Genomic DNA, 27,153 nt, shown 5'->3' with positions numbered 1-27,153 from the left:
TTGATAATTACAAAGAAGGGTAATTATAAATGAACCTATCACAATATTAATATAATGCTGAGATAGTGGACTGTTATTTGATACAAGTTGTGAAAATATGAAAGGAGGGTAAGGGTTTACTATAGAATTAGATAATATATACTGTCACATCGGCTTATTAGCCATATGGGGCCATATAGGTCATTTGGGCGGTCACTGGCTAAATAGCCCCCGGGACTATTTGACCGGTTACCGGCAACTGAGCGACTGCCGTTGCAAATTATTTTGTTCTCTCAATTTGACCCAAGAAGGTATATGTTTGATTTCAAGACACATATAGATGCACCTTATTTAAAAATTGCTAAGTAACCTTAAAAACCATTAGATTTAAATATTGAAATGTGTTATTTGTAACTTGAAATAAGATCAAACACAATGTAACATTTAAAGCAAATGTCCTTGAAATTACCCAACCTTTTATCAAAATGTAGCTTTTCGATTTAGCATACCTGTCAACCTCTGCCGATAACTGCCCTTATAAATGATTAATATTTCCTTTACAAACCCCAAAAAAACTTACAAACACCGTACGACGCATGTTTACTCGCAGTAACCAGACAGTGTAGTAGAAATAACAAAGGTAATTTGCATACAAAGTCTTTTATTCAATTTAAAAAGTTTACAGTGCCTTCAGTGCTTCCTATTGTAAGCCAATGTGCATGATTTAGCAGAATTTATCGGCTCTAATTAGGGTCTCACTTGTGAGCAACAGTTGTCACAGTTAAATTTCATCTGTAATAAAGAAGTAAGAGTGTTTGTTCCCATTATCTTTTTGTACTCTGTATGAATTTTCCTCACATGGCTGAAAACCCGCTCGCTATCAGCGTTACTGTGAGGAAGGCGGAGTAAAATTCGATACATCTTTCTCATCTGTTTTCATTTTGAACACATGAGGGCAAAATGTCTCTGGACAAATTGGTTGTCCATCCTGACTTTTCTGAGGGAGAAGATCATCAGGTATTAGTTGATAGTCTTCCCATTCATCTTTTAATTGTTCCTGATCAAAGTCTGGTGTAAACCTGTTTGCAATCTTAACAATACTTGTGTAATCCAACATCTCTCTCTTTCTTGGGTCCAACACCACCAAGTCACTCAGTATTGTAATCTCAAATGGAAATTTTTGTATCATTTTAGTTAGTACAGCCTCATAAACTGAGCGAACAGAGGGAAAAAAGGTTGCTTGCATGGCTAGTGTGATGCTTTGCCTGATTTCATCCTCCTCATTGGTGTCTTGGAAGAGGGCCCTGGTGCCCAAGCCAACAGCAAGCCTGCTATCATCATGCTGCATGCATCTGTTTGCATAATCAACTGCCAGCAGGCTATCAGCAGATTTGACATGTTCCATTTTCACATATTTCACCAAGAGTTTCTTTAAGAGTCATTCCATTTCTGGGAGCAAATCTCCAATCATACATGCCTCTGTTTGGAACACAATATTGAATTGATTTATTTGAGGCAGGATGAAGCTGAGGAAGTGGAGTGTGAGGAGAGTAACAGGGCCTTGAAGTCGATCATGGATGTTTTTCACTTTACCTGCCCTTTCAACATCCGCATGGCTAGCGAAGTAGCTTTTGAGTGCTTCGTACTGAGACAACGTTCTTTCAACCACTTTTTGCAGAGACAACCATCGTGTCGGACAATGCTTTAGGATTTGTTCTTGCTCGGAATTTTTAAAGTCCTGATACTCTTTAAAATCCTCAATTCGTCCGGAACTATTTAAAAAAATATATATATATATGTATCCACCAGCAAGGCATCTATGTTTACTGGCAATGTCTTCAGTCCATCTTTGACACACAGATTGCCAAGATGACAAATGCATCCAACACTAAAAACAGCCCCATTTTTTTTCTTTAATCCTAGACAAGACAAAGTTTTTCTTTCCAACCACGGTGTTGCAATTGTCACTTGCAAATCCCTTAACGTTACTCCATGGAATGTCATTTTCTCGTAAAATGTTGTCAATAATGGCAAAGATTGATGCTGCTGTGCCTGATGCCAACTCTGGTAAATCAAGGAGTCTGGTATTTGTGTTCTCCCCATCAAAGTAGTGAGCTAACACAACAAGTTGCTTTTTGGTAGTACGATCATTGCTTTCATCAGTCATGAGGGTAAATGGGTGAGTTCTGCAGTACTGAATGACGTCTTGGGTGTAGCCACGTGCAAAGCTCTCCTTAACAATCAACATAGCCTTGGTCCTCCGACATGCAAATCCTGTAAAAATATAATATTAAAATATAACATTTTAATCACATAAATATATATTCAACAATGTACACAATTCTTTCTGGAAAAAAATATATATACACAGTTGGTAAATAATACATATTTTTCACAATTAAAGTTGGCAGCAATGTCAGGAACTCAAAGAGCTTTGTTCTCACAACAGGTATAATGCATGAATTATCAAAACTAAATAACAAACGGGGCATTTCCCATGGCCGTTATGCTTGACACGGTGCCATAAATGCTGATTCATTGTTAATAATAATAAATTACATTAGCTGTCAGTGGATCCGGAAACATAACTTTTGAAGAATATGACTTATTTTAACCATATAATCTAATGGAGAACATGATGTGTTTAACTCATTCATTTTATTATAGCTGCATCAGTTCTATATTGCTCTTGTACGATTATCAAACGAAGATTGGATTGGATTGGATTGGATAACTTTATTCATCCCGTAATCGGGAAATTTCTTTGTTGCAATAGGAAGAGGGTGAGGATGCAGGAATAGAAAAGGCATTATACACAAATGGGTACTTAATAGTAAGTTAATAAATAAATACATGAATAAATATATAAATAGCTTATTCATTTTATTATAGCTGCCTCAGTTCTATATTGCTGTTGTACGATTATCAAATGAAGATAAATTTAGCTTATTCATTTTAGTATAGCTGATTCATTTTGCGTTACTATTGTATTATTGAGCACTCATTTTAAGTTAGTATCACACAGACTGCTCTGTATAGATCAATTTGTTAGGAATAAACCATCTGTGGATCCACTCGTTCTGGCCTGGTCTGTCTCTTCCGATGGTGAACACGCTCCTTTGTTAGACGGGATAAGACAGAGTTAAGGAATTGGATTCAGGTGCTAAAATCTTAGCTGTGAACAATGTTGTGCTCTGCAAGAAAATGGCAGTAGAGAATTAACGCATTTGTCGTCTTGTGGGATGCTGCAGGATTTGCGGTAGAGACGAAGTGCTTGGTTAATGGGACATGTGAATTGTTTTTTTTTCCCACATTCTCCACGTGTCCGGCAGTTTTAAAGTGGCTCTTCAGATCGTAAAATACACTCGCAGCAACTTTCACGTCTTTATTCAATAAAGACGTGAAAGTTGCTGCGAGTGGTTTTTACGATTTTTTTCTCATTCTGTGTCCCTTGCAATAATATTGCAAGGGACACAGAATGAGAATTGAGTACCTCTTAACGATGCTTTAATCCAGCCAGCATATCACCTTGAAGTAACTCCCATTCTTTCTGGTGTTGACCCGATCCTTGAGTTCTTCGTTTCTTACTAGGTGGCTCCTCCATGCTTGCTTCCACGATATTTACTCTATGTATATCTACGCATGCGCATGTAATCCTTTATCGATATTGCCGTACGCACCGCAAAAAAAATACATACGATTGAGGATAATATTTGCTGGTATACCGTGACAATAGTAACGATCTATGACAGTAGCATCGTTGGCTACCAGCCTACGAGAATATCTCGATTTTAGCCATAATGGTCTGGTTGAAATCGGTTTTCATAAATATGGCGATTTTTTTAAAAAAAAAATTCCCGTACAAAAGTCGGTGTACGACTTATATGATTTGAAATGGTAAAAACACGTATTAAATACGTATAAAACGTACAAGTTGACAGGTATTCATATATTCAGATTATATAAATAGTTGTTTTTTCACTTAGACTGTCACATTGGTTTAGCTCAGTGGTTACTTCATCTAGAAACAATACTTGCTAAGCATTCGCTTCTACTCAATCCCGGACTGGGATCGAACCACGGGCGCCGTCCAATGTTTTTCTACTTATTTTCATTTTATCACAAAATCTTATTTCAAAATTCACATAGATGTTATTATAACATTTTATTTTAATTTTGACCCTTAGAATTGCGTGCGAGGTGAATTGGGTTGACAGTTTTGAACAAAATAGGAAGACATACACAGTAGATTTGAGTATAATAGCACTTGAAGTTCAATGTTCACATTAGATTGTTACAAATCCATGTGAGTACATGTTGATTATTCATGAAATATTGATTGCATTAGGAACTAAGGGTAAAAATTACACCTATAATCACTTGATTTAATTGACTCAACAGTGACTCTTATAGATTGTTATATAGTAAATCAATATTGACTTTCAGTTGGAAAAGCTGTATGTATGGAAATCAAGGCTCTGCAAAAACAAATAACTCAGCCAATAGTTATAAAAGCTTTCTTGTCATTTTGAACCGGAGACGCGCTTGTATAAGATTTGTATAAAATGTCAATATTTGCAAGTAAGTAGCACAAAAGTGCAGTCAGGGGTTACTTCATCTAAAATCAACTCTCTAAGAATGCACCTCTACTCCATATTTGACTGGGAATTAACCGTAGTTGCTGTCCACTGTCTTTTCTCATTTTTGTTACACAAAATTATGTAATGCCTGCCCCCGTTATTTTACAGAGCGAATTACTCATCTAGTCTTCTAAACAAAAAGAACCAAACTGGACTGCAAATTGACTCATGGCTTACTAGTAAATGATTCCAATTAGAGCATTTCTTTATTAGGCCTCTTGCCCCTTTTGCTTGAAACGGACCAAAGTAATCAGCGTCAACTTTTGAGAACGAGAGACACCTGGAAAGTAGATCTGCCATGCGGTGTTTGCCGATGGTTCCATAAAGCCTGCGATTGGTTGGCCACTGATTTAGAGTATTCCCTGTCTAACGGATCTGGCAAAAATAAATATTTTTTGTGAAATGTTAATACATATTTATTAACTAGTCTTTTCTGTTTTTTAAATTGTATTACCTTTTTTAATAAAGAGAGGAAAGGTATAAGAAATGAGAATAAAATAAAACAATTTACTCACCAATGAAATGAAAAGAATAAATCTCCCCTTCATCTCATCTCATTTTCTGAACCGCAATGTATCCACATTAGGGGTCTTCCCGCTGGCCCGGGAACGCCTTGGGATACAACCGGAAAAACTGTATGAAGTGGCTGGGGAAAGGGAAGTCTTGGTTTCTGTGCTGAAGCTGCTGTACCTGCGACCCGACTTGGGAAAAGAGGAAGACAAGATGAGATGAGAGATGAGCATGTTTTTTTTTTCATGTGGACAAATAGAACGGCAACATCAGCATACATTTTTCAGGTGACAATCCAAGCACAACAGTTTGGCAGATCATTTATGTCAAGGCTGAAAAGCAGTGGACCAAGCACTGAGTTGCGGTACCCCCCGAAACTGTTTTTCTGATGGTTTGATTCAATCCAATTTAGCATGCTTGGTGAGAAATTACAATTAGACAGTTTAGTTTGCAGTATCTGGTGGTTAATGGTGTCAAATGCCTTTTTGAGATCAAGATAAACTGCACCAATGACCCTGCCTTTATCTAGTTTTGATTTTGTTTTCTAAAAGGAAGCCAACCGTGAGTTGACTATTACTGATATTTTACCATGGTTTTGTCAAAAAGGGGCACCTTGAACTTCATCTGTTTCAGATTTATCTTAAAAAAGAGTATTTCTTTATGGCAAATGATAGATAGGTTCACCAATAGGCATCTGACTCATAACCGGTGTCTTGCAAGAGAAAATCGAACCTGACTCCTCTCCGTCCCAGATCATTCTGTCAAATCGATGCCTCTCTTGCTTATTTATTACATAAGATTTACAACATGCTGTGGGATAGACTAAGCCAAACGTTTCAATAATTGTTTGTTTATGTCGAGCCAGGTGGCCAAACTGGTTTTACAATTGTTTGTTAAGATCATAGAATCTAAGATAGGCTAACTACCTGACCTTGCAATTGTTTGCTTGTATTGTGCGATGTGGCCAACTCGCTTACTAATTGTTTTTTTTTCGAATCGCGCGATGTAAGATAGGCTGCAGCATTTTCAGTGAGCTATAAAAAATATTGTGTTTGTATACAACTTAGCCCTGCAAATGTCTAACCATATCAGCCTAAACTTTTATACATAAACTTTGTCCTACATTGCTGTCTTAGAAATATGACCCTGTTTGCCTAGATAAAGATGGACCCACTGTTCATTCGGACAGAGGTGCAAGAAAATCGCGCTGAACGGGACTCCACTGTTGCAAGTTGGTAATAAATATTTTTCCTATTAAATTGATCTCACTCTTTCTTAACCTGCTCCCAAAGTTGTATTTCAATCATATGCATCTCATTTCTCAAAACAATTGAAGATCTGTCAGATCTTCCCGAGGGAGGGCTGTGGACAACACTGTCAGAAGTCAAAACAAATTGTAAGTCCTCCGGATCTTCCTAAGAGAGCTTGATGTGAACCACACTTTCAGAAGCCGATGTTTCTCAAAACAATTGAAAGTCCTCTGTATCTTCCCAAGAGATCTCGGTGTGAACAATAGCTCTGAGAAGTCCAGCTGCAAAGAGGAGTGACCTTCAATTTGTTTCGGTTAACTTGGGAGCGAGCATTATTATTCTAAGAGATGTATTAAAATGACTTTTTAATGTCAATAACTCTATATATTCTATCTTTACCAGCCCTTCCTTACTTGCATATCTGGCCTGAAAAGGAAGAACAAAATAATTCTCGTTCAACTCATTTTCACAATTTGCATAATCCTGGACATCAATGTTATCACGAGTAGGCTGTCTAGTAAGAAAATACAATCCTTCCAATTTGGAATTTGTTAGAGCAATTGCATCAACCATAAGTCGGTCTAGCAAAGAGCGTAAGCAGGGGCTAAGACAATACCCACACATTGTCAAAGTATTAGCCAAAACAGCCATTGATTTCACCTCGGTGAAGGACGTGTCGTGGAGTGCAACATTTTCAAACATTGCATATGCCCCCGGCTCCATCAAGAGCACATCGACCATCAGAAGCATATCAACTGCTTTGCAGTCCTGGAAAGTCATGAGGCTGCCAGCTGTTTTTTCAATGTAAATTCAATTTCTTTTTGTTTTTTTTTGGACATTGTAATGATTGTTGTTCACCCTATTCATATTTTTATTTGGCGTTACCCAAAAAAATAAACTTCTGCTGCAATTTGGCAAACGAACCGGTAAGTCAGATCGCCATCCATCGATGAGGCTCAACGTCATCGAGAGAGGCCAGCTGCCGCACCGAAATTCTGAGCCGCCAATTGTATCTCCTCCACTCTAAAACATACTGATTAAAACAGTGAAACCAAAACACATAGTCCTATTTCTTTTATGAGAGGAATTCTATAATGTATTTGGACAATTTCACCACCATAAGCCAAAACGTGCAATCAGTGGCGCAATTTGTTTTGGACAATGGGCACACAATGTCTCATCTACCGCACCAGATTCAGACCATGCCCTTTAAGGTTCAAACAGGTAGGTAGCACAAAAATTGGCTTGTCATTCACTGCTTGCGTAACAGGATGGACACCATTTCAATATTTTTCCTTTTCTTTACAAGCAGGACACTTTTTTTTTGTAAAAACACTTTCCCCAAAGAATGGTGCTTTAGGGAGTTGCTGTTATATCCGATCGTATTTACCCTCGTCTGGTCATTTTTTTTAACCCTTTGTAAGGTTTAGTCTCAGTTGAATCACTTTCACATTTGGACACATATGGAGACAATAAAACCAATATAAAAGAGTTCCCTATGGTTTATGGCATTGCTCTCTGCAATAATATTTCCAATCAATATTGGAGTGGTTGCCGTTTCAATTAATTCATCAGAAAGTTTTTCTCACTTGTCCCCCCAAACGTTTAAACTGATGAAACCTTCATACAGTGCAAAAGGTGGATCCATATACCCCTCTCAGCTATTTTCATGTCTGCTGGTTGGTCAGCAACAAGTTGGACGTTCCCCCTTTGGGTCGGCTAATGCTTCTTCTATATACTTCAGGTTGAGCCCCTAGTCTCCTGGCACCACCGTTGGTCAAGTCCGTTTCCTGTTGAGAAGCACAGTCTCCTTCTGCTAACCCCAACTCAATGCGTTTTCTTAAAAATGTTCTTTTTATGTAGTTAATGAGATTAGCCTCATCATACAGTTCCAATCGTGCAGTGAATATCGATGTTTTGTATGGTCTACCAAATACTATTTTCATATGTTGTTGTCCGGTTAAACCAGTTATGTACGCGCAGTGATGTCATAGCAAAATATGGAACCTTTTGCAATCCCATCAATTATTTTGTTCACACAATTTGGGTGCTGTTATCACTATAAGTAAATGGTTCTTTGGAATTCCGTATTGTGCACTGATATGCTGAGCGCAGGTTAAGAATGCTGTGCAAAAATTTCCACAAACAACTTAAACCCATAGGTTGTGTAGTGGTACCGTACTAAGGCCACCATTGCCCCTGTCGAGTGATAGGACTTCCCATGACTCAATATGGCAGCTCACCCAAGTAAACTGATGTACAATTGTTTTTCTTCTTCTCATTGCTCCCAAATTCCCCATTTCAGAGATTATTTGTTCCTTCACGCCAAGTTTCACATTTGGAATACTGCTGCTGCATTCTCATCAAAAATGTCATTTGATATTTTTTACCATAATTTATCGCTGCATCCCTGAAAAGGGCTAATTGGCAATTTCAGAAATCAATTTCAAATTTCCAAATCCTCTTCCACCTTGATCTCTGACCGATTGATTATATCTTGTGTAATATATGAATTGTATTCTTTTATTTAATCTTGCACCCTTTTCACTATGATGTATTAAAAGTTACTAGAATAGAATTTAATTTAAACCTATTGGTTAAAATGTGCACTACACCTTTTGTACTCCACCTACTTCATTTGTATTAATGCCTCCCATTTATATAACTGTCTTATCTCTAATAAAACCACCGTTGTAGCAGCTTTTCGGCGGGAGATCGCTTTGAGGAGCTTGGATAGTCACGCTCTCGGGCCTCTTAATTGTTGACTCCCCGCCTCTGCAGACACGGCCTTAACTTTCATTCTATCTGCCTCAGTGTGTTTTCCTGTGTTCGAGTTTATTGAAGTGTTGGCCAGTAGCCCCAACAGGGGCGTGTGTGCAAAATGGAGAACAATGTTGCACCTTCATACCGAACAACACGTCACCCGATGGGTCCTTCACCAGGGCCATTAATGGCCTGCAGGCCCTAAACCACAATATGAAAAAGCATTCTGGAGTAGAATTATCCGCTTGGACAGACTGGTGGGATAAGACCTTTGAAAAATGTAAGGATTTGGCCATATCTGTTGTGTTTTCTGTAGCCATATTTGCTACTACCTTGACATTGTGTGGGTGTTGTCTTATCCGCTGTTTGCGCTCCAGTAGACTTATAACTACTGCAAATTCCCCTACAAATTCTAAACGTACCGGGGAAAGCTGTGAAGTCCAGGAATACGGTAATTCCGAGGACAAATTGGGCGAACATGATTATGTTTCTTTTTCAGACCAGCCATGCGAGTAAGGAGTAGGTGGGTAAAATTGCAGTCACCTGACATTTCCTTTTGCGATTAGTATAAAATAATTAATAACATACATATTTTAAAAACGGTGGAATGTTGGGTTTATTCTGTAATACTATTATATATGGGTGTGTTTAATCATTTCTTTGTTAAACAATTCTTCCAATTGTCCGAAGAGAACTTGGGGTTGTAACCAGTCACCTAGTCCTCTCACAAGGACTGTTCATCTGACAGCTCACCCAGTCCCTGGTTCCGAGGACTGTTGATCCGGGTTTGCAGCGAAGAGTCGTCAAGGACTCTTGCTACCAGCAGATGGATATCAATCACTTTTAGGAACACTCGCATAGTGTTCCTACATAGTGACACACTTTGCGCTTCTTTATGTAATTGTTATGCCAAATGAAGGCGTGATTGTAATTGTTATGCCAAATGAAGGTGTGATTGTTTAAATTCAAATGAAGGTTGGTTTTAGTTTCCTGTTTTGTTATTGTTAAATACCTTATTTGTTATTCTAGTTACAGATGTTGTTTTGCTTAGGCATGTTGGATTAATCAATAACCTTGTAATTGTTTTGATTTATGGCTTTAAAGCTGTACGAGAAATTACTGTTCGAGGAGATACTTTGGAGATCGGGAGGAAGTCTTGATGTATCTACCCTTATAAGGTTTTGCCAAAGATGCATTTTTTAATTAAATGTCAATAATTGAATAAGATGTCTGCTTGCAGTGATTGATCATTATATCAGAAGTGTAATTATTAATGAACCTATCAGGGTGCATCTTATACGAGAAAAATTCCCAAATTCAATGATTTCAAGGCAATTTTAAAGGAAAGACTTACATGCGGAGGCAGCTATCATGTGAGAAAATATGGTCTAAAAGTCGCACTTGAGTATTTGTCGCTGGCCAAATTATGAAAAAAAGTTGGACTTATAGTCCGGAAAAAATGGCAACTTGGTTGATTGTCACATTTATACTGGTGGAAAATAATAATATTATAATTCGAACCAAAATAATCAGCATGAATGACTAAAATGTTTTTTGGTCACCATTTTCCATCCGAACACACACGTGTCTCTTAACCTGATATTTCCAAGACAATCTTTCACCACAAACTGAGCAGGAGAAAGGTTTCTCACCAGTGTCGGTTCTTGTGTGGCATTAAATTCCCATTTTTAGAGAAGATTTGACCAAAAAATGAGCATGCAAAGGGCTTCTCGCCACTGTGGGTTCTCGTGTGTTCTGTCAAGTGCTCCTTCTGAGCGAATCTTTGGCCACACAGTGAGCAAGTGAAAGGTTTCTCACCGGTATGGGTCCTCGTGTGTTTTGTTAAATCTGACTTGGCAGGGAATCCTTCCCCACCCACGGAGCAGGAGAATGGTTTCTCGTCCGTTTGGGTTCTTTGGTGGATTTTTTAGGAGTTCATGTGCGCAAATCTCTGGCTGCAGACCGAGCAGGCATAAGGTTTCTCCCCAGTATGCGTTCTGGTATGGATCGTCAATTTAGCCTTCTCCGCAAATCGTTGGCCACAAATAAAGCAGGAAAAAGGTTTCTCCCCAGTGTGTGTTCTCGTGTGCTGTGTCAGGTTCTGCTTGGAAGTCATTTTCTTACCGCAAACCGAGCAGGAAAAAGGTTTCTCACCAGTGTGAGCTCGGGTGTGGTTGGTTAGGTTACGCTTGGAAGACAATTTCTTCCCCAAATGGAGCAGGGAAAACGTTTCTCTCCGGCGTGGCTCCTCATGTGCCTCTTCAAGTTGGACTTCTTCCCGTAGGTTTTCCCGCACTGTGAGCATTTATGGTCCGCGGCATTATGAACTTCGTCTTCGTCATCGGTGTCCAATGACGTAGCGGGGTTGCTATCCGTTACCGGAGCAATGAGCTTGTGTGCTTCCGTTGAGCAGTTGCTGGCCTCGCTCAGACCGTCGTCTTCGCTTTTTAAAGGCTCAAAAGTGCACGTGAGGATGTCCATCTCTTCTTCTTTAACATTGGGGGGGGGGGTCTCCTTCCTTTTTGAGGGGATTCGGCACCCCCTTAATGTGGGGGTTCCCAACTGTAATTAAATTCCTGCTCCTCTTTTACGGGTTCAAACTTTTCCTCCACTTTGATGAGTACAAATTCTTTCTCTTCTTTTTTGATATATGGCGACCTCTCTTCTTCTTTGAGACGAGCGGACGCCGGGTGGTCGAGACAATGCCCTGGGTGGATATCTGTGAGGTGGAGAAATGTCATTGTGTGCAAAATTCTTTGCTTATTTCAGTTTTCATTCATGTTAATCTGTCTTTTCAAATGAAAACAGAGTAAACAGGACACCAGTATGGTTTCCCAATATTGTCCATTTTCAAAAGACATTGTCATTGTAATACATCTTCATCTGAAAACAAGTGCTATTTTAATAAACACCGTTTTAATGATCGCCAATTGGTGAAAAAAGTAATCAATGCACCAACTGAAAGATTATTTAACTTTATACGAAACGACGGTGATTAATATTAAGTATATACTCGTCAGAATAAAATCCTGAGTAAATTAATTATTAATCAGTAACGGAGAATAGATAACGCGACTGAACTTGGAATTTCTATTATGAACGGAATTTTCATCAACAATTTATTAAGTTATCCTGGACGCCATAATTGAAAAACAGCTCTTTCTGGTGGTCAAATTACCGCTTTTTCATCTTTCAATTGCTCTTGTTTGGATATGTACTTGTACTGCAAGTACTTGGACTAAAGTATGTGTACTTGCGTGCACTTGTGTGTCCTTGTACTAAATGTATGGGTGCTATTGCTAAAACTATGTGTACTTGTACTACAAGCAAGCGCCTATATTTTCAAGTACCTTATTGACAGAGGGTCATAAAATATACCTAATTTTGGAATATTATTCCTTGAGAGCCATACTCAGAATTTCAAATTAAAAAAAACACCGCTTTTAAAAGAACAAAACTCACTTAAATCTTTTAATAACATTCTTACACTGCTGCTAATCCATGATAATCAACGAGTATGCATTCACACGGGGGTCTAATGATATCAAAATTATGATTAAAGCTGGGCTTTTAGCTTATGAATTAGCCATACGCACCCAACAAAAGAGCCACATATGGCTCGCGAGCCTTAAGTTCTCTATACCTGGTTTAGAGGTGTCATATTGTCCTCCGGTACGACTGATAAAACCAAACCGTGCACCCGTGTAAAAGCTCAAAACGAATTTTTGGTATACGTGAACATCAGGAAAAGGTGTTTTTGACGTTAAGACTGGGTCAGTTGTCATGTAACCGAAAACTAATGTCACACTCGACTGTGTTTACAACTTTACATGATGAACCTCAACCACGGGGGGTGAAAATAAATCTATAAATATTCAAATGATCATCTATTTGAGAGATATGAGAGTTATAAAACCATTTACCTGACATCTTTTGGGATTTGTTGTTAGCTAGCTTGGTGATGCGTTGATCCTAATCTCCTTGTTTGTCCCCTTTGGTCGTAGGTATGCCAGGCTAAACTAAGCTAGGCTGAGCTAGCTTTCAGCCTTCGTTCATAAAATTCGAAAGGAAATGGAACAAATGCTCTGTTCCGATACTTTTCGTGGATTCCTTCATGAGGCTAAGAAGAAATAAAAAGCATATTGCCTTAAAACCCGTAAAAATTAAAACACTATTCCAAAACTATCGTATTGATTTGACAGAAACCCCGTGTCGCCGCTAGGTGGCAGCATTACGCCCAACTGCCGGAAATACAAGAGAAAAAGACTCACGGCCTTTTGGATCCGCGTTTTTGTTATTATATTCCTCATTTTTAGTCACTTAAATCTACCATATTGAAGTTTAAATTAGTCCTTTCCTTTTGTTTCATGTTTTATTTTGAAGCATAACTGAAAAAAAGTACGTTTTAATTCTAAGCAAATAACGCTTCTTTTTTTTGTCACCGTTGAATTTGGAAGGCTCATTTTATTCAACAAAAAGACCCCAAAATTATTTTCACCAAAAAGAGAGCTTTATTGGAAGTACACAAAATATGACAAGATGATATATAAAATGACAAAAGTATAAGGACATTGTACTACTTATTCATTTTGACAAAATTCATTCTTTCACACCATATTCCTACTGTTTCTTAGATCCTAGATTCAATTTATCAATTATTTTCATTAAAATGGATTATGTTTGAATAACACTCAATACTATTGTTGGATTTGCAAACAAAGTCAATAGACAAATACAAATTTGAAGTGTGGATTGTTATTACACGTTAAAAAGTGTAAACATGATTTTCAGAATGCAAAATATAATTATACTTTGATTACAATGATCTTTCATACAGAAATTGATAAAGCCGGCAAAGACGTCATTGGCTATTGCTTGTCACAACACATTTGCATCTTTTAAGCCTATCCTTACGACTAAATCTCTGGCAAGAGGCTGAGCAGAAAAAGGGTTTCTGACCGAAGTGGGTAATTGTGTTTTTAAGATATTCCTGCCACAAATTGAGCAAAAAAAGGGCTTTTCTCCCGTGTGGGTTGTTGAGACTTCTTTTTAGGTTCCCTTATGTGAAAATGTTGGAACATTAACAGCGCCTGGAAAATGTTTCTGAATTGCGTAGCTTTTTAATTGCGCTGTTGTTGCGCAACTGTGGCCACAGACTGAGCAGGAAAACATTGTTCTCTAGTGTGGGTTAATAAGTGTTCTTCTAAACTTTTCCTTTGGGAAAATGTTCGACTACAAACTGAGCAGGAAAACGAACTTTTATCTGTGTGTACACTTGTGTGCCTTTTTAAGTGTTGCAGTAGAGAAAAGGATTTACCACAAATTGAACACGAAAATGGTTCCCTTCTCTGTGAATCTTTGACCACAAGCTGAACATGAAAATGGTTTTTCACCTGTGTGTGTTCTTGCATGGCTAATTAATGTTGCCTTCACTGTGAATCTTTGACCACAAACTGAACATGAAAATGGTTTTTCACCTGTGTGGGTTCTTGTGTGGGTTTTTAAGTTGTCTTTTTTAGAAAAGGCTTTACTGCAAACTGAACATGAAAATGGTTTTTCACCAGTGTGGGTTCTTGCATGACTATTTAACTGTCCCACCTGTGTGAATCTTTGACCACAAACTGAGCATGAATATGGTTTTTCACCCGTGTGGGTTCTTGTGTGTACTTTCAAAGAAGACTTTTTTCCAAAGGTTTTCCCACACTGAAAGCATTTGCAGAGTTTGTCACCGCTGGGATTTTTCATAACATCTTCATCATCATCTTCAAGCAACTTGTTGCCATCTGATAAAGGAGAAATTACATTTTCTGCTCGCCATCCTTCTGTTGAGCTGCCGTTCAGAAGCTCCACCCCTCTGTTGGCCAGGCCCAGATCATCTTCACACTTGAAAGATTCCCCGGTTGAACATTTGACACATTCGTTTTTGATTGGAGGTTGGTCTTCTCTTTTGCACTGTTGAGGGAACTCTGGCTTCTCTTTAATTTGGGGCCATGCTGAGGCGTTTGCAGAATCTGCCCCTTCGCTGGCCACACCCAGATAATCCCTTTTCACGGACTCACCTGGTGACCAGGCGAAATGATCTTCCTCCTTTTTGATTGGAAGTTGCTCTCCTATTTGTTTTTGAGGGAACTCTTGCTCCTCTTGTTTAATTCGGGGCCATGTTTTGGTGTTTGCAGGTTCCGCCCCTCCACTTGCCACGCCCAGAACATCTTCCCTCTTCACGAACTCACCAAGTGACCAGGTGAAATGATCTTCCTCCCTTTTGATTGGATGTTGCTCGTCTCTCATTTGTTGTTGAGGGAACTCTAGCTCCTCCTCTTTGATTTGGTGGAGCTCAAATTCCTCTTCAAGGTCAACAGATTCCTGCCCATCAGCATTAAGATCATTTCTGAAACCTGCAAAGACACAAAGATAATTGATTAACCATTTTCTAATTATAAAATGACTGAATTTCTTGTTCAGAAGAAATGAAACCAAACGGAAGAGGGCGCCATACATTCATTTTGTCACAACTGCGGTACCCTCACTGCAGGAAGGAGCGCTTCCGCAGATCCTTCCTCCCATCAGCTGTCAGGCTTTTTAACCAAAAAAAGGCTGTGGGCTAGGACGTACTGAATTCTCATATAGTATACATGTGCTTCTATATATATGTATGTGTATGTATATATGTATTTCAGCAACACGGTTACTTATTTATATGTTTATTCATGAATTTATTTATTAACTTACTATTAACTACCTATTTGTGTAAAATGCCTTTCCTATTTCTGCATCCTCACCCTCTTGCTACTGCAACAAAGAAATTTCCCGAATACGGGATGAATAAAGTTATCCAATCCAATCCAATCCAATCCAATCCAATCCAATCCAATCCAATCCAAATAAAAACAGTTGAAGTAGCTCAGTCGGACATTTGGTCGCAGTTCTTTTGGTCCCCGTTGGTCGCCGGTCTTTTGGTTGCCGTTAGGATTAAGGTTAGTGTTTAATATCCAAGTACCGTATTTTCACGACTATAAGGCGCACTTAAAAGTCTTACATTTTCCCCAAATTAGACAGCGCGCATTATAATCCAGTGCGCCTTATATATGGAAAAAACAGAAAACCAAAAACGAAAAACCACCACTGTCGGATATTAAAAAATCACAAACGCCTGAACTGAAACAATACTGTTAAATATGCAGATGCCATCTTAGTTTACAAAATCTTCCATCATATAGCTCCTCCCCCACTGCAAGATTTTATACAAAAAAGTCCAAAACATCAACAATGACTGGCTCTAGAGGTGACTGTGTAGTGAGTGCTTCTTTCCTGGAAGTCAATAGCAATTACCGTATGTTCACGACTATAAGGCACACTTAAGTCTTAAATAACTCCAAAATAGACAGTGCGCCTTATAATACAGTGTGCCTTATAATACAGTGCGCCTTATAATACAGTGCGCCTTATAATACAGTGCGCCTTATAATACAGTGCGCCTTATAATACAGTGCACCTTATAATACTGTGCACCTTATATATGGAAAAATGTCATTCATTGAGGGCTTATAATGTGGTGCGCCTTATAGTCATGAAAATGCGGTACATTTGACAACCATAACCCTTACTGCGAGCAAAAGACCGGCGACCAAACGACTGGTGACCAGTACTAACTACTGTAGTATTTTAATCAACAGCAACATGAGTTGAAAACTGTTTATAGGTGCATTTTTCAAAGTGAGGGACAATTGGTCAGAAAAGTTTCTTCACTGGTGATGTAACGCCTTAAAATTATTCAAATCTTTTTGGGAGTCTTTTCATTGTAAACATTCCTTTTTATGTTTTAGATTTTAACATAGTTAAACTGATTTCGCCAAAGGAGAGGCATTAAAGAAGCATTATCTTTTATTCAGTAGCGGATCTATTTTTATTTGGGGGGTTAATGAGACTGAAATAGAGGTAGGGTCTGATTGGACACTGTACATTGCCCCTAGGTACAAGTGTGAGCGTGAATGGTTGTTTTTCTCGTCGTGCTCTGCGATTAGCTGGCCACTGATTCAGGGTGTTCCTCGCCTCTGGCCTGAAGGCAGCCAGGATAGGCTCAAGCACCCCATAACAAGATTTGGCATATCGAAAAATTAATTAATGAAGGGATCAAAAACTGTGGGAGAAGACTAACGTACCCTCTGCAGCAAACCTCGACTGGGTAGATGGTGCATTTACAAACAATTTTCTGGCACTTGGCTGCCAGATTCAAGTATTCGGCCTTCTTTCCCTCGAAGATGGTCTCGATCCCCTCCTCTGATTGTACTGTTAGTTCTATGAGATGAAGCGCTCTTGCCATGGAAGCCCATACCTCAATGTCTGTGCGGAGTGATGTAGTGATGATCTCTGATGATAGTTAATATTCTATTCATGTATAAGCTGCATTTGAATTTCAGCATTAAATATGAGGTACTTTTGCGGACCACACCACGGAGTGGTAGTGGGCCAGGCTTGGCCATCGGGCCACAACTTTGACACCATTGTTTGAACGCTGCTCCCGTTGTCTTTTAGTACATCTACTTCTATATATTTTTAAATTTTAAATTTAGAGCATGTAAATAAGTGTTATGTCCCTCAAGCATGTAGCCAAAATGGAGGGCGAGTAGCAGGATTTACCTTTGAACGCCTCTGGTGGGCGCTCACGCTTTGCGTAATTTGAAAAATACATTGTTTGTGATAAGGATGCAATTGGAAAGCTACTGTTTAATGCCGTTGGTAAGTATTAACACGCGTTGAGACTCATCATTTCCCTCCTAGAGTGGTTACATATACATAGAAATAATTTATTACGTCTTTCTTCGAATGGTGCTACTGCGACTTCTTGAAAACGCACGTACGCTACTATAGTGTCATGTGAATAGAATACCTTTGAGGGATAATATGGGGGGAAAGTGAACCCACCTTCTAGTCCAGGGGTGGGCAAACTTTTGGGCCCGGGGGCCACATTGACTTTAAAAATTTGACAGATGGGCCGGGTCAGCACAAGATACGATACAAATAAAAAAGTGCATCCGTTTACAGTACATATGAAACATAAACATAAAAAAGGACTAAAGTATTAACATACTCATCACTCATCATTAATGTAAAAAGTAGAAAGTAGAAAGTCAAGTGAAAAGAAATGTATTAAGAAATATTAAAATATAATTTAGAAAAATCTAAAGGGGCTGTAAAACACGAAAAACAAATAAGAGTGGACACAGCTACTGTCACTGGCTTCCGCGTGACGGCGCCATCTTGGAGAAAGAAAAAAAAAAATTATTTGGACAACGTCGGCGGGCCGGATTAAAAAGCCTAGCGGGCCGGATGTGGCCCACGGGCCGTAGTTTGCCCATGTCTGTTCTAGTCCATGAAGAACAACTTTCTCTTGCGTTATGTAGCAAACCGTTGATTGCTCGTGAGTTGAATGCACCTGTTTGACCTCAAAAAGTTCCCCCTGGAGTTTTGGCCGTTGTGGTCTTGCCGACATAGCTGCTATAGCTATGCTGAGCTAAAATAGCTAGGAAACCTAAAACGACTTCTTTGTCGACTTATTCCTTTGACAGCTGCTAGCTAAATAAAGCTAGAGTATAAATATGCTAGTCAACGACCTGTTTCTTTGATAGCTGCTAGCCGGGATAAGCTAAAGCAGGTGTGTTGATAGATAGTGATGGAACGAGCGACACTGGTGCGTCAGCTCTGTGCCGATGGCTCAAGAGAGAAAGCCCATAGTGGGGCGTGTAAAGCTTTAAGAAAGAATCACGTGACAAGAACAAGAAATGTATCGTTTGGCCAAAGTGTGATAATAGTTTAAAGAAATAAACTGTATCAAAGTACGTGGGTCTGTTGGACGGACTTTGGCGTAATTATGGCTCGTTCTGAGAAGTTTTCCCCAGTGTGGAATTATTTTGATCGTGTCAGGCAAAACGAAATAATCACTTTTATTTCGCATGATTTACCAGTTAACAAATGTATGTGCGTGCGCGTGCGCGCGCGTGCGTGGGGGTGGGGCGTGACTGTGTGTGTGGGTATGTGTGTATATATATATTTTTTCATAAGCAAAATATAATTAACATCGGTCTGTGATTCAGATATTCCTTAGGCCAGCAGAGAAGGCCTTGAAGGCCCTGACGGCACACCACTGATATTGGGACAAATATTCGATTCATTGCCTAAAAAGAGGGGCTTTGCAAATAGCTGGGTCATGAAGTGGGTCTCATGTTGAAATATGTATTTTGCCTGTTTCTAGTCATGACTCCATGAGTCTCAAGCTTCTCCTTAGTAGAGCTCTGTCCTGTAGCCAGATGTGTCCTTGAATACTTGCAACATTGTCATTATCTTCTATTTGCCAGTTCATAACAAATGGCTTATCCTTGAAGACTTGCAACATTGTCGTTATCTTCTATTCGCTGGTTCATAACAAATTTCTTACATGATGAAGTAGGGTAAAATCCCATTCCTGTTCAGTTTTGATATCACCCTCTTGAGAGAATAAAGGTGAATGAATGAACGTTGTCTGTCTCGACGCATTTGTGGACGACAGCATTGCCCGTGGTTAACCTGTGCCCAGAATATTCTGTAATCAAACCTTCAAAGTCACTGTCCATCGTCTCCAGCCTGTATTTGGACACTCAACATCTTCCACATCTGAAATTAATCGAACCCGAGAAGGAAGACAGAGTGCTCTTCCTTCAACAGTCATTCACTATCATTGAAAAGATAGTGCTACAGTAGCCTAATAAGGTGCTAGTTGCCAAACATGAAGTAGTGGTATTTTGTCAGGCAGAATTAAAAAGAACCAGTTTGTGGATCATTGAAAAAATAACTCTTCTCTGATAATTCTGGATTATTTTTTTCATCCCAAGTATATTGTTAAACAAAATAAAGGATGTACATTTGTGATTCTATTTGTATGTCTTAATATTCATTAACAAAATTCCTTAATCAAAATATTGTTGTGCATTTTAACAACTCCTAAATAACCTAACTATAATAAACAAAACCAATTCAATCAAAGAAAAAATGTGTTTGAATGCAAAGTGATAGCTGAGATTAAAATAAATGCACTCAAACACTATTTTCCCCTGTTTAAAACTGATTTTTTCATTGAGGTGAAGTTTTGTGTTTGGGCCATGTTTTGGGTGGGACATCAATGGCTTTATAGTTTATCAAAAGTGTGCTTCAAAGCGAAATAACATTTTTTTTATTTAGACAGCACAGTATCCATAAATTTATTATTGGCCATGATGAAAGTTTCTTTCAATACAAAAAGCATCCTATTGTGTCTTTATAACCTAATTCAGTGAGTTCAATATAAGTATTTGAACATCCATCAAAATTGCAAATTCTCCCACACTCCAACACTCTTGTATTAGATAAAATCACACGCATAGTACTAAAAGTTGAAAACGTCCATTGAGTACATTCGTCCTGACTATGTTTTTTCACCTGTATGAGTTCTTGTGTGTATTTTTAACCCATGACCTCGGAACTGTAACGCCAATGTGATAACCACTCTCATAGTCGTGAAAATACGGTAGTTGATTTCGACGGGCTCAGTCCCTGAACGCATTAAGGTCGTTTCTCAAGGTACCACAGTAATTTGAACCCACATTAAAAAGAAATGTGAACACAAGAAGTTTGTTGAAGTAACTATGTTCTTACCATTGAAGGGTCTCTCCAATGTTCTCACTCTCTACTGTGCTGCACTCAGTTTTCAGGCTCGATTGTGGTTGCATTGTTAAATTCGCTGTTTGATATTATTAACAACCAAATAACTCTCAATACCTAAGATATACCTTGCAAATCACCTGATACGATGTTTACTTAAGATAAGAGTCATTTCATATAGCTCTCTGTTACCACAATAAAAATCTACAACAATTAAATCCGAGAAATCAACCTCTTGCTAGGCATTTCCTAATTACAATTTTCAATGTTTAATAAAAGACCTAAAAATTGTCACCAATATACCATACCAACCCCCTACGTTACAGTATTTTGAACAATCCAACCATTCAAAAATAGTATTAATATTCCTTTATCCTCCAAAAGCTAGTTTTTTTTTAATTTAAGAGCCCTTTGAAACCCACAATTGCTCAAAAATGGCCATTTTGCTCAATTCCCAAATCCAAATCTTTTACCCAATCAACCTTTTACTAAACAGATTTTCTATCACCTTAATATACATTTCTGTTTAAAACCCGAAAAATGAATGTGAAAGCATTCGCATAACCCTGCATTTCTTGCAGACCGTGTTTTGCTCTTATTATGAAATGCTTTAGCCGCTACATGTGACCTTGACGCTCGCTGCAAAAGCAGCATTGTTATCTTTTTGTTTTGTTTTGAGTTTTATTCCTCTCCAGCGAGGTCCCAATTGAATTGAAATGTCATCTCTTTTTTCCCTGTGAATAACACATTTTAGAGAAGACTATCATTAATAAGCTAAATTAATTCCTCATCCGATATCCAACTATATCACAATATTTTGCCAAGACCCCATAATCAAAAATATACTGCAAGCACAACCATATCATAGCAAACACCATTTTTGCTTCAGGACCCCCAAGGCCAATTATTGTAATGTCTTCACGGAAGGGGCCCAAAAAATATTTTAGTCGCTTGTACAAATCGGCCGCCCCACGGCCCACATGTTTCATTCCAATATAATCAGCAGCCGCAGCAACAGAGCGCTTCCCCCGCAGTCGACACATTATTTGCCAAGTCTAGAGTCTACTTGTCTTTGTTTACTACTTTGATACTGCGGAAAAATCTGCTCTATAGGGATACAAATCTAGAATATACTTTTTACTTAATGTTGATGTAATCAGCTGTCACTTTTCATGGGCAATATTTGAAGCAAATGACCAACAATGCAAGGAATTAAATATAATTAAGCAATTATAGATTTGTAATCATTGGAATTGTTACACCCATGCATTTTTTATTGCTCGAAACACTGAGAAATAATTACACAGTGATTAGTTGTTGTCCTCAATCCAAGTTTTACTGTAATGAGGAACATCTCCTGTGTTTGCCAAGCTATATGCACCTAGACATCAATAATCAAATACCGATTCAGGCTTTACCATGTCACTCTTGCTATTTGGATCAAGGAATCAATAATCGAACACTGATAAACATCCAATCCAAAACTAGTTTTAATCCCCAACATGCAATAATTAATAACTTAAACACTTTAGCATGTCACACTCTCCCCCACAAAAGATGACATCATTACATTCCAAATGTCTCTCTACCTGTTGGTTATTCTGAACAGTCTTGCGAACTTGTCGCCTCACATCCTCTTCTGTGAGCTGATGCTCATGAATACTCCAGACGGCAAGGTATTAAATATCTGCTGTTTCACTAGCTGTGTAAATGGCATGTTTTCCTTTATCAATAACTTCCAGCCACTACACAAAAGTGATGTTGGGCATCATCCTTCTCACTGTAGTGAGTATGTTTGTGGGACTGCATGCTATTGTGAATATGGACCGCTCTTAGCTCTTCGACAGCCTGGAGAAGACTTTGGTTCTCCTTCTCCAGTTTTAACAGTCAACTACTGATCTGCTCACTCACCTCCTCACTTCGAGTCTGCCGAGCCTGAAAGTTGTCATTAGTTTTAGATGGTTGTTCTATTTCGCCTTATGGCGAACAATTGGGTTTGTTTCCGGAAGGTATAGAGGTCCAATATTTCTGATTCCAGACATCTAATTCAAAGTTTCCCATACTGGGAGTTGAATCCGGACCAGCTAGGTGAAAACCAGGAATCCTGACCCCTAGACCATATGGGATATTTCATAAGAAGTATGAAGCTTTGATGATAGACTCATTAAATTACCACATAATTAGCAACAAACATCGACTCGGCTAAAAGTGGGAAAGGCTTGTGGAAAACAAGGGATTTGTTTCTGGAAATTATAGAAGTTCAAAAGTTCTCAATCCATCCACATAGTATGAGGTTTCCCATACCAGGAGTCGAACCCGGGCCACCTGGGTGAAAACCAGGAATCCTGACCACTAGACCATATGGGATGTATCATTTGAGGCTGATCCAGATCAAGTAGAAGCATGCAGTTTGGATGATGGACTCATGAAATTATATTGGGATCTCGCTACTTCGCGGTTCACCGATCGCTGCTTCAGAGCTTCACTTTTTTATTTTAATGAAAAAATAAATAAATAATGAAAAATATTAATTTAAGATTAGAAATTACATAATTTTACAAAATTTGAAAACAAATATTCAATTAGAATTAGTAATTGCATCATTTTACAAAATTTCAAAACGAATGCACGTATGCGCAAAGCATCACGGGCATAAACGCAAGCTGATTGGCCAGCTGAATACTCACTGAACTACTCGACTCCCCATTGGCCCATTCACTACAGTAGCCCAAGCTTCTCCCGATGGCCATTCTCATTCCACGCTTATCTTGTGCTATACTGTACGCTTCTCGCCAAGTGAGTGTAAAAGTTTTGTAAAGCCCTTAGTGGTGCCTCCCAAACGATCTTGAAACAATTAACGAAAAAGTGAGTTTATTGAACAGGTTGAGAGCAGGAAATAGCCACGCGAGCGTAGCCTGACAATCTGGTCGACAATGGAGAGTCTCATCTCTTCCATTGAAGAGCCCGACGAGACCTTCAGCATCAAATCTTGTTGGAAGGACTACAACATAGCTACGTGTCTGACTAATATTCAGAATGCCCTAAGGGACCTGAAAGAACAGACACTCATCTCCAGCTGGAAGAAATTGTGGCCATACAAAATCACCCAAGACTATGATGCTTTCACGCCTAACGAAATCCATCACTCGGCCATTGATAAGGCTGTCAGGCTGGCTCGGTTGGTACAGACTGAAGGCTTCTCGGATATGACGGACCCACTGACAGAGGAGGACCTACAGGAAATGACCAAATCGGTGAGTGAGGAGGAAGACGAGTCTGCTACTGACGAAGGTGACGAAGCTGACGAAGGTGGCTTTACATTGCATAATTTACAGGACCTCTTCAATGTTGCCAAAGACCTCCAAAAAAGGGCCCAAAAAAATGATGATAACATAGTAAGAGCCGTCAAATTCAGCAATCGTATTGATGACGTCATGGCTGTTTATAGGCGCATCTTCATCAACCAAAAAAAAACACTGTTCACAACTCCCAATAACGATTTCTTACGCGCAAAAAACAGCAGACGATCATCCCTCCGGACTAATATGTTAGCTAATTGTGTTAGTTAATTGTAGTGTTTGCTTGTTTTTGAAAGCTGAATAATGATAATTGGTTGTTCTTAAGTAAATTGTTTGGAAGAACAGTGTTCTAGACCCTCAATTGTTATTTTAAACAGACAACATATTTTACAGTTTTTTTTACTATACTGTATTTGATTTGTTTGTATGCATCAAAATGGCACCTGCATTCTGATGTGGAATAAAACACCTGAATGAACAGCAAATAGTTTGGTGTTGCTTTTGTGCACGTGTGTACGTTTTTAAGCATTTTTAAAGGGGTGGCGGTACCTCGCGGTTGATCAGTTTTCGCGGGTGGTCTCGGTCACCATTAACTGCGATAACCGAGGTTCAACTGTATTAAGTTCATACAATTTTTAACCTATGAAAATATATGGGACAATATTAAATTTGAATGTCATAGGCAATTTCACATTGAAAATGTTTCGTTTTTTCCGAATCACAACAAAGCAATTTAGGAACACACTATTTAGAAGCATAACCCCAAAGTTTTGGCGTCAGAGATTTAGCAGCAGAATTCTTAAATCATAAAACGAAGACAATTGCACGTGTCAAGCAATAAATATAGGCCCCATTTCAATATCAAAATGCTAATGTTAAATTTATTTTTCAATACAGATTCTTACATGAATCTTATCAGACTAACTAAACAGGATGGATGATGTCTATATATTTAAACAACTGCAAACATTTTGCGGCATACGTTTGAAACGTTTATAGAACGTTTTAATTTGAGAAGATGCACACGGGTAGTATGCTTGTGACAGCTTTCTGACATATGGTATGATTAACTATGTTTTTATAATATCGAAAATCCATTAGAAACTTCATAGGTGAAAAAGCTTTTTCCTGCTCAGTCTGTTGTAAAAATTCAGTTGCTAAAAGACTTTAAAATCACACAAAATAACCCAGACAGGTTAAACATATTTTCTTTGTCAGTTTGTATTTACAAATTCACTTGGAAGGCCAATTTAAAGCATCACAGAACGAATCCACACAGGAAACAAACTTTTTCCTTGCCCAGTGTGTGGTCCAACATTCAATCACAAGAACCCCTTTAAAAAACACACAAAATCTCATACTGGTAAAATGAACAGCTGTGGACAGCTTTTTCCAATCAGCCATCAGGACTCTGAACCTGCAGCAACACGAGACGTGACGACAACACAAATTCCTTCTATGAAATTAAGTCGCAGTGAAGTAACAGGATGGTCGTTTGGCGTGGATCTGCCTTCTACAGGCTGACTGAGGGAGGGTAAGTAAGAAGACCGTGAGAGGTACGTGATCCATCTTATTCTTGTTGGCATCGGTGAGGCAACTTGCAGTAGCCGGATTGATGGCGCTCAAGGAGGCGGAGAGCTAACAAGTATGAATATGTCATTAATGGGTCTTGCCTGGGAAGACGAACTTGTGGAGAAGCACTGTACAATTTCGTCATACGCTGCTGAGGGTATGATGACTACTAGGCTTTTTTATCAAGTCAATGATGACGACAATGCCTATGTCTGATTTTCATTTTTCATGAAAAAAAATCTTCCTGCTCGATTTTTATAGTAACATACGCTATTAGCTAAAGTGCGATCAAAAATCGTATCAGAATTTTCCGAAAATCGGGCCCAATGCGTCATTTTCAGAGTATTGGAATCAAATAAAAACAAGATTTTTTGATGTATTGAATTTACATTTTGTGCCACGGTGATGCGGGTGGCCTCACAGCTCTGGGGTTCTGGATTCAAAACCAGGTCGGTCCACCTGTGTGGAGTTAGGATGTTCTTCCCAAGCCTACTGTAGACACTGGCATTTGTTTTGGTTAGACCGGGGATCACATTTTTTGTGAGTGGATTTCAATTGGAAATTTTGTGTGATGCTGGAACTTGTAGAACAGCAATTAGAATGATTTTTCCAAGTGCTGGACGTACTTTGTTAATAGTTCCTAAATGTACTGTCAATTTACTGGAATGAAATGGCTTATTGCAGCTTGGCCTGGTTTTGATCCCGTCCGGTAGCGGAAAGATGGTGTTTAAAAGACGATAAAAATATTTTGCAGGAAATGTCACTTGCGTTTTTTTATCATACTTTAGGCTTGTATAATAATGTGTCGACTGCGAAGAAGCGCTCTGTTGCAGTGGCTCCTGATTGGATTGGAATGAAACGTGGGCTCGGGGGCGGCCGATTTGACTGTGTTAGGCATTCAATTTGCGCGCGGACCGCACAAGCGACTGAATTTTTCTTTTTGGACCACATCAGTGAAGACATTACAATAATTTTAAAATCTTAATTAAAGAAAATTAGATTTTGGAGGCTAAAAGTATATTACTACTGTTTTTGAATGGTTGGATTGTTCAATATTAACATATGAGGGTGCTGGTTAAAGAAAAACAAAAGGATGGAAAGATTTACATTTTTTTGGCATATTGGTGACAATTTGTGGGTTTTTTCATTAAACATTGAAAATTGTAAGTAGGAAATGGCTAGCAAAAGATTAATTTCTCTAATTGAATTATTGTTGATTTTTATTGTGGTAACAGAGAGCTATAGGAAATAGCTCCCATCCTAAGTAAACATCGTATGAGGTGATTTGCAAAGTATATCTTAGGATCTAGGATAGAAATCAGGCTGCATAAGCATCTTCTTAAGCATCCTTCCAGATTTGCATTCATTGCGTTGAAGTCCAGTCAACAGTCCTTGGAACGAGGACTCGGTGGCTTGTTGTGATCCCGAGTTCTCTTCAGAAAAATTGAAGAAGTTTCCATAAAAATATTA

At 38.7% G+C, this 27,153-nt stretch overlaps 1 protein-coding gene and 1 non-coding gene across 2 annotated transcripts; both read right to left on the bottom strand.

Moving 5' to 3' along the window:
- Window positions 1-669: 669 nt before the first annotated feature.
- On the bottom strand, window positions 670-17,462 carry LOC144213936 (uncharacterized). The gene is made up of 7 exons (XM_077742661.1): window positions 17,342-17,462; window positions 14,489-15,537; window positions 13,349-13,383; window positions 11,371-11,660; window positions 10,795-11,068; window positions 5,135-5,320; window positions 670-2,253 (listed from the first exon to the last, which is right to left on the bottom strand). The coding sequence occupies exons 1-6, from the start codon at window positions 17,460-17,462 to the stop codon at window positions 5,164-5,166; spliced, it is 1,926 nt and encodes a 641-aa protein (XP_077598787.1). The 3' UTR covers window positions 670-2,253; window positions 5,135-5,163.
- A 5,645-nt stretch (window positions 17,463-23,107) lies between these two features.
- Window positions 23,108-23,179, bottom strand: trnae-uuc (transfer RNA glutamic acid (anticodon UUC)). The gene has a single exon. It is a non-coding gene; the product is annotated as a tRNA-Glu (tRNA).
- Between the last annotated feature and the right edge of the window lie 3,974 nt (window positions 23,180-27,153).

The sequence above is a fragment of the Stigmatopora nigra genome, chromosome 20, assembly GCF_051989575.1.
Source record: "Stigmatopora nigra isolate UIUO_SnigA chromosome 20, RoL_Snig_1.1, whole genome shotgun sequence".
NCBI lineage: Eukaryota > Metazoa > Chordata > Actinopteri > Syngnathiformes > Syngnathidae > Stigmatopora > Stigmatopora nigra.
The sequence above is the reverse complement of the archived record's forward strand: the minus strand, read 5'-3'. Positions and strand labels throughout refer to the sequence as shown.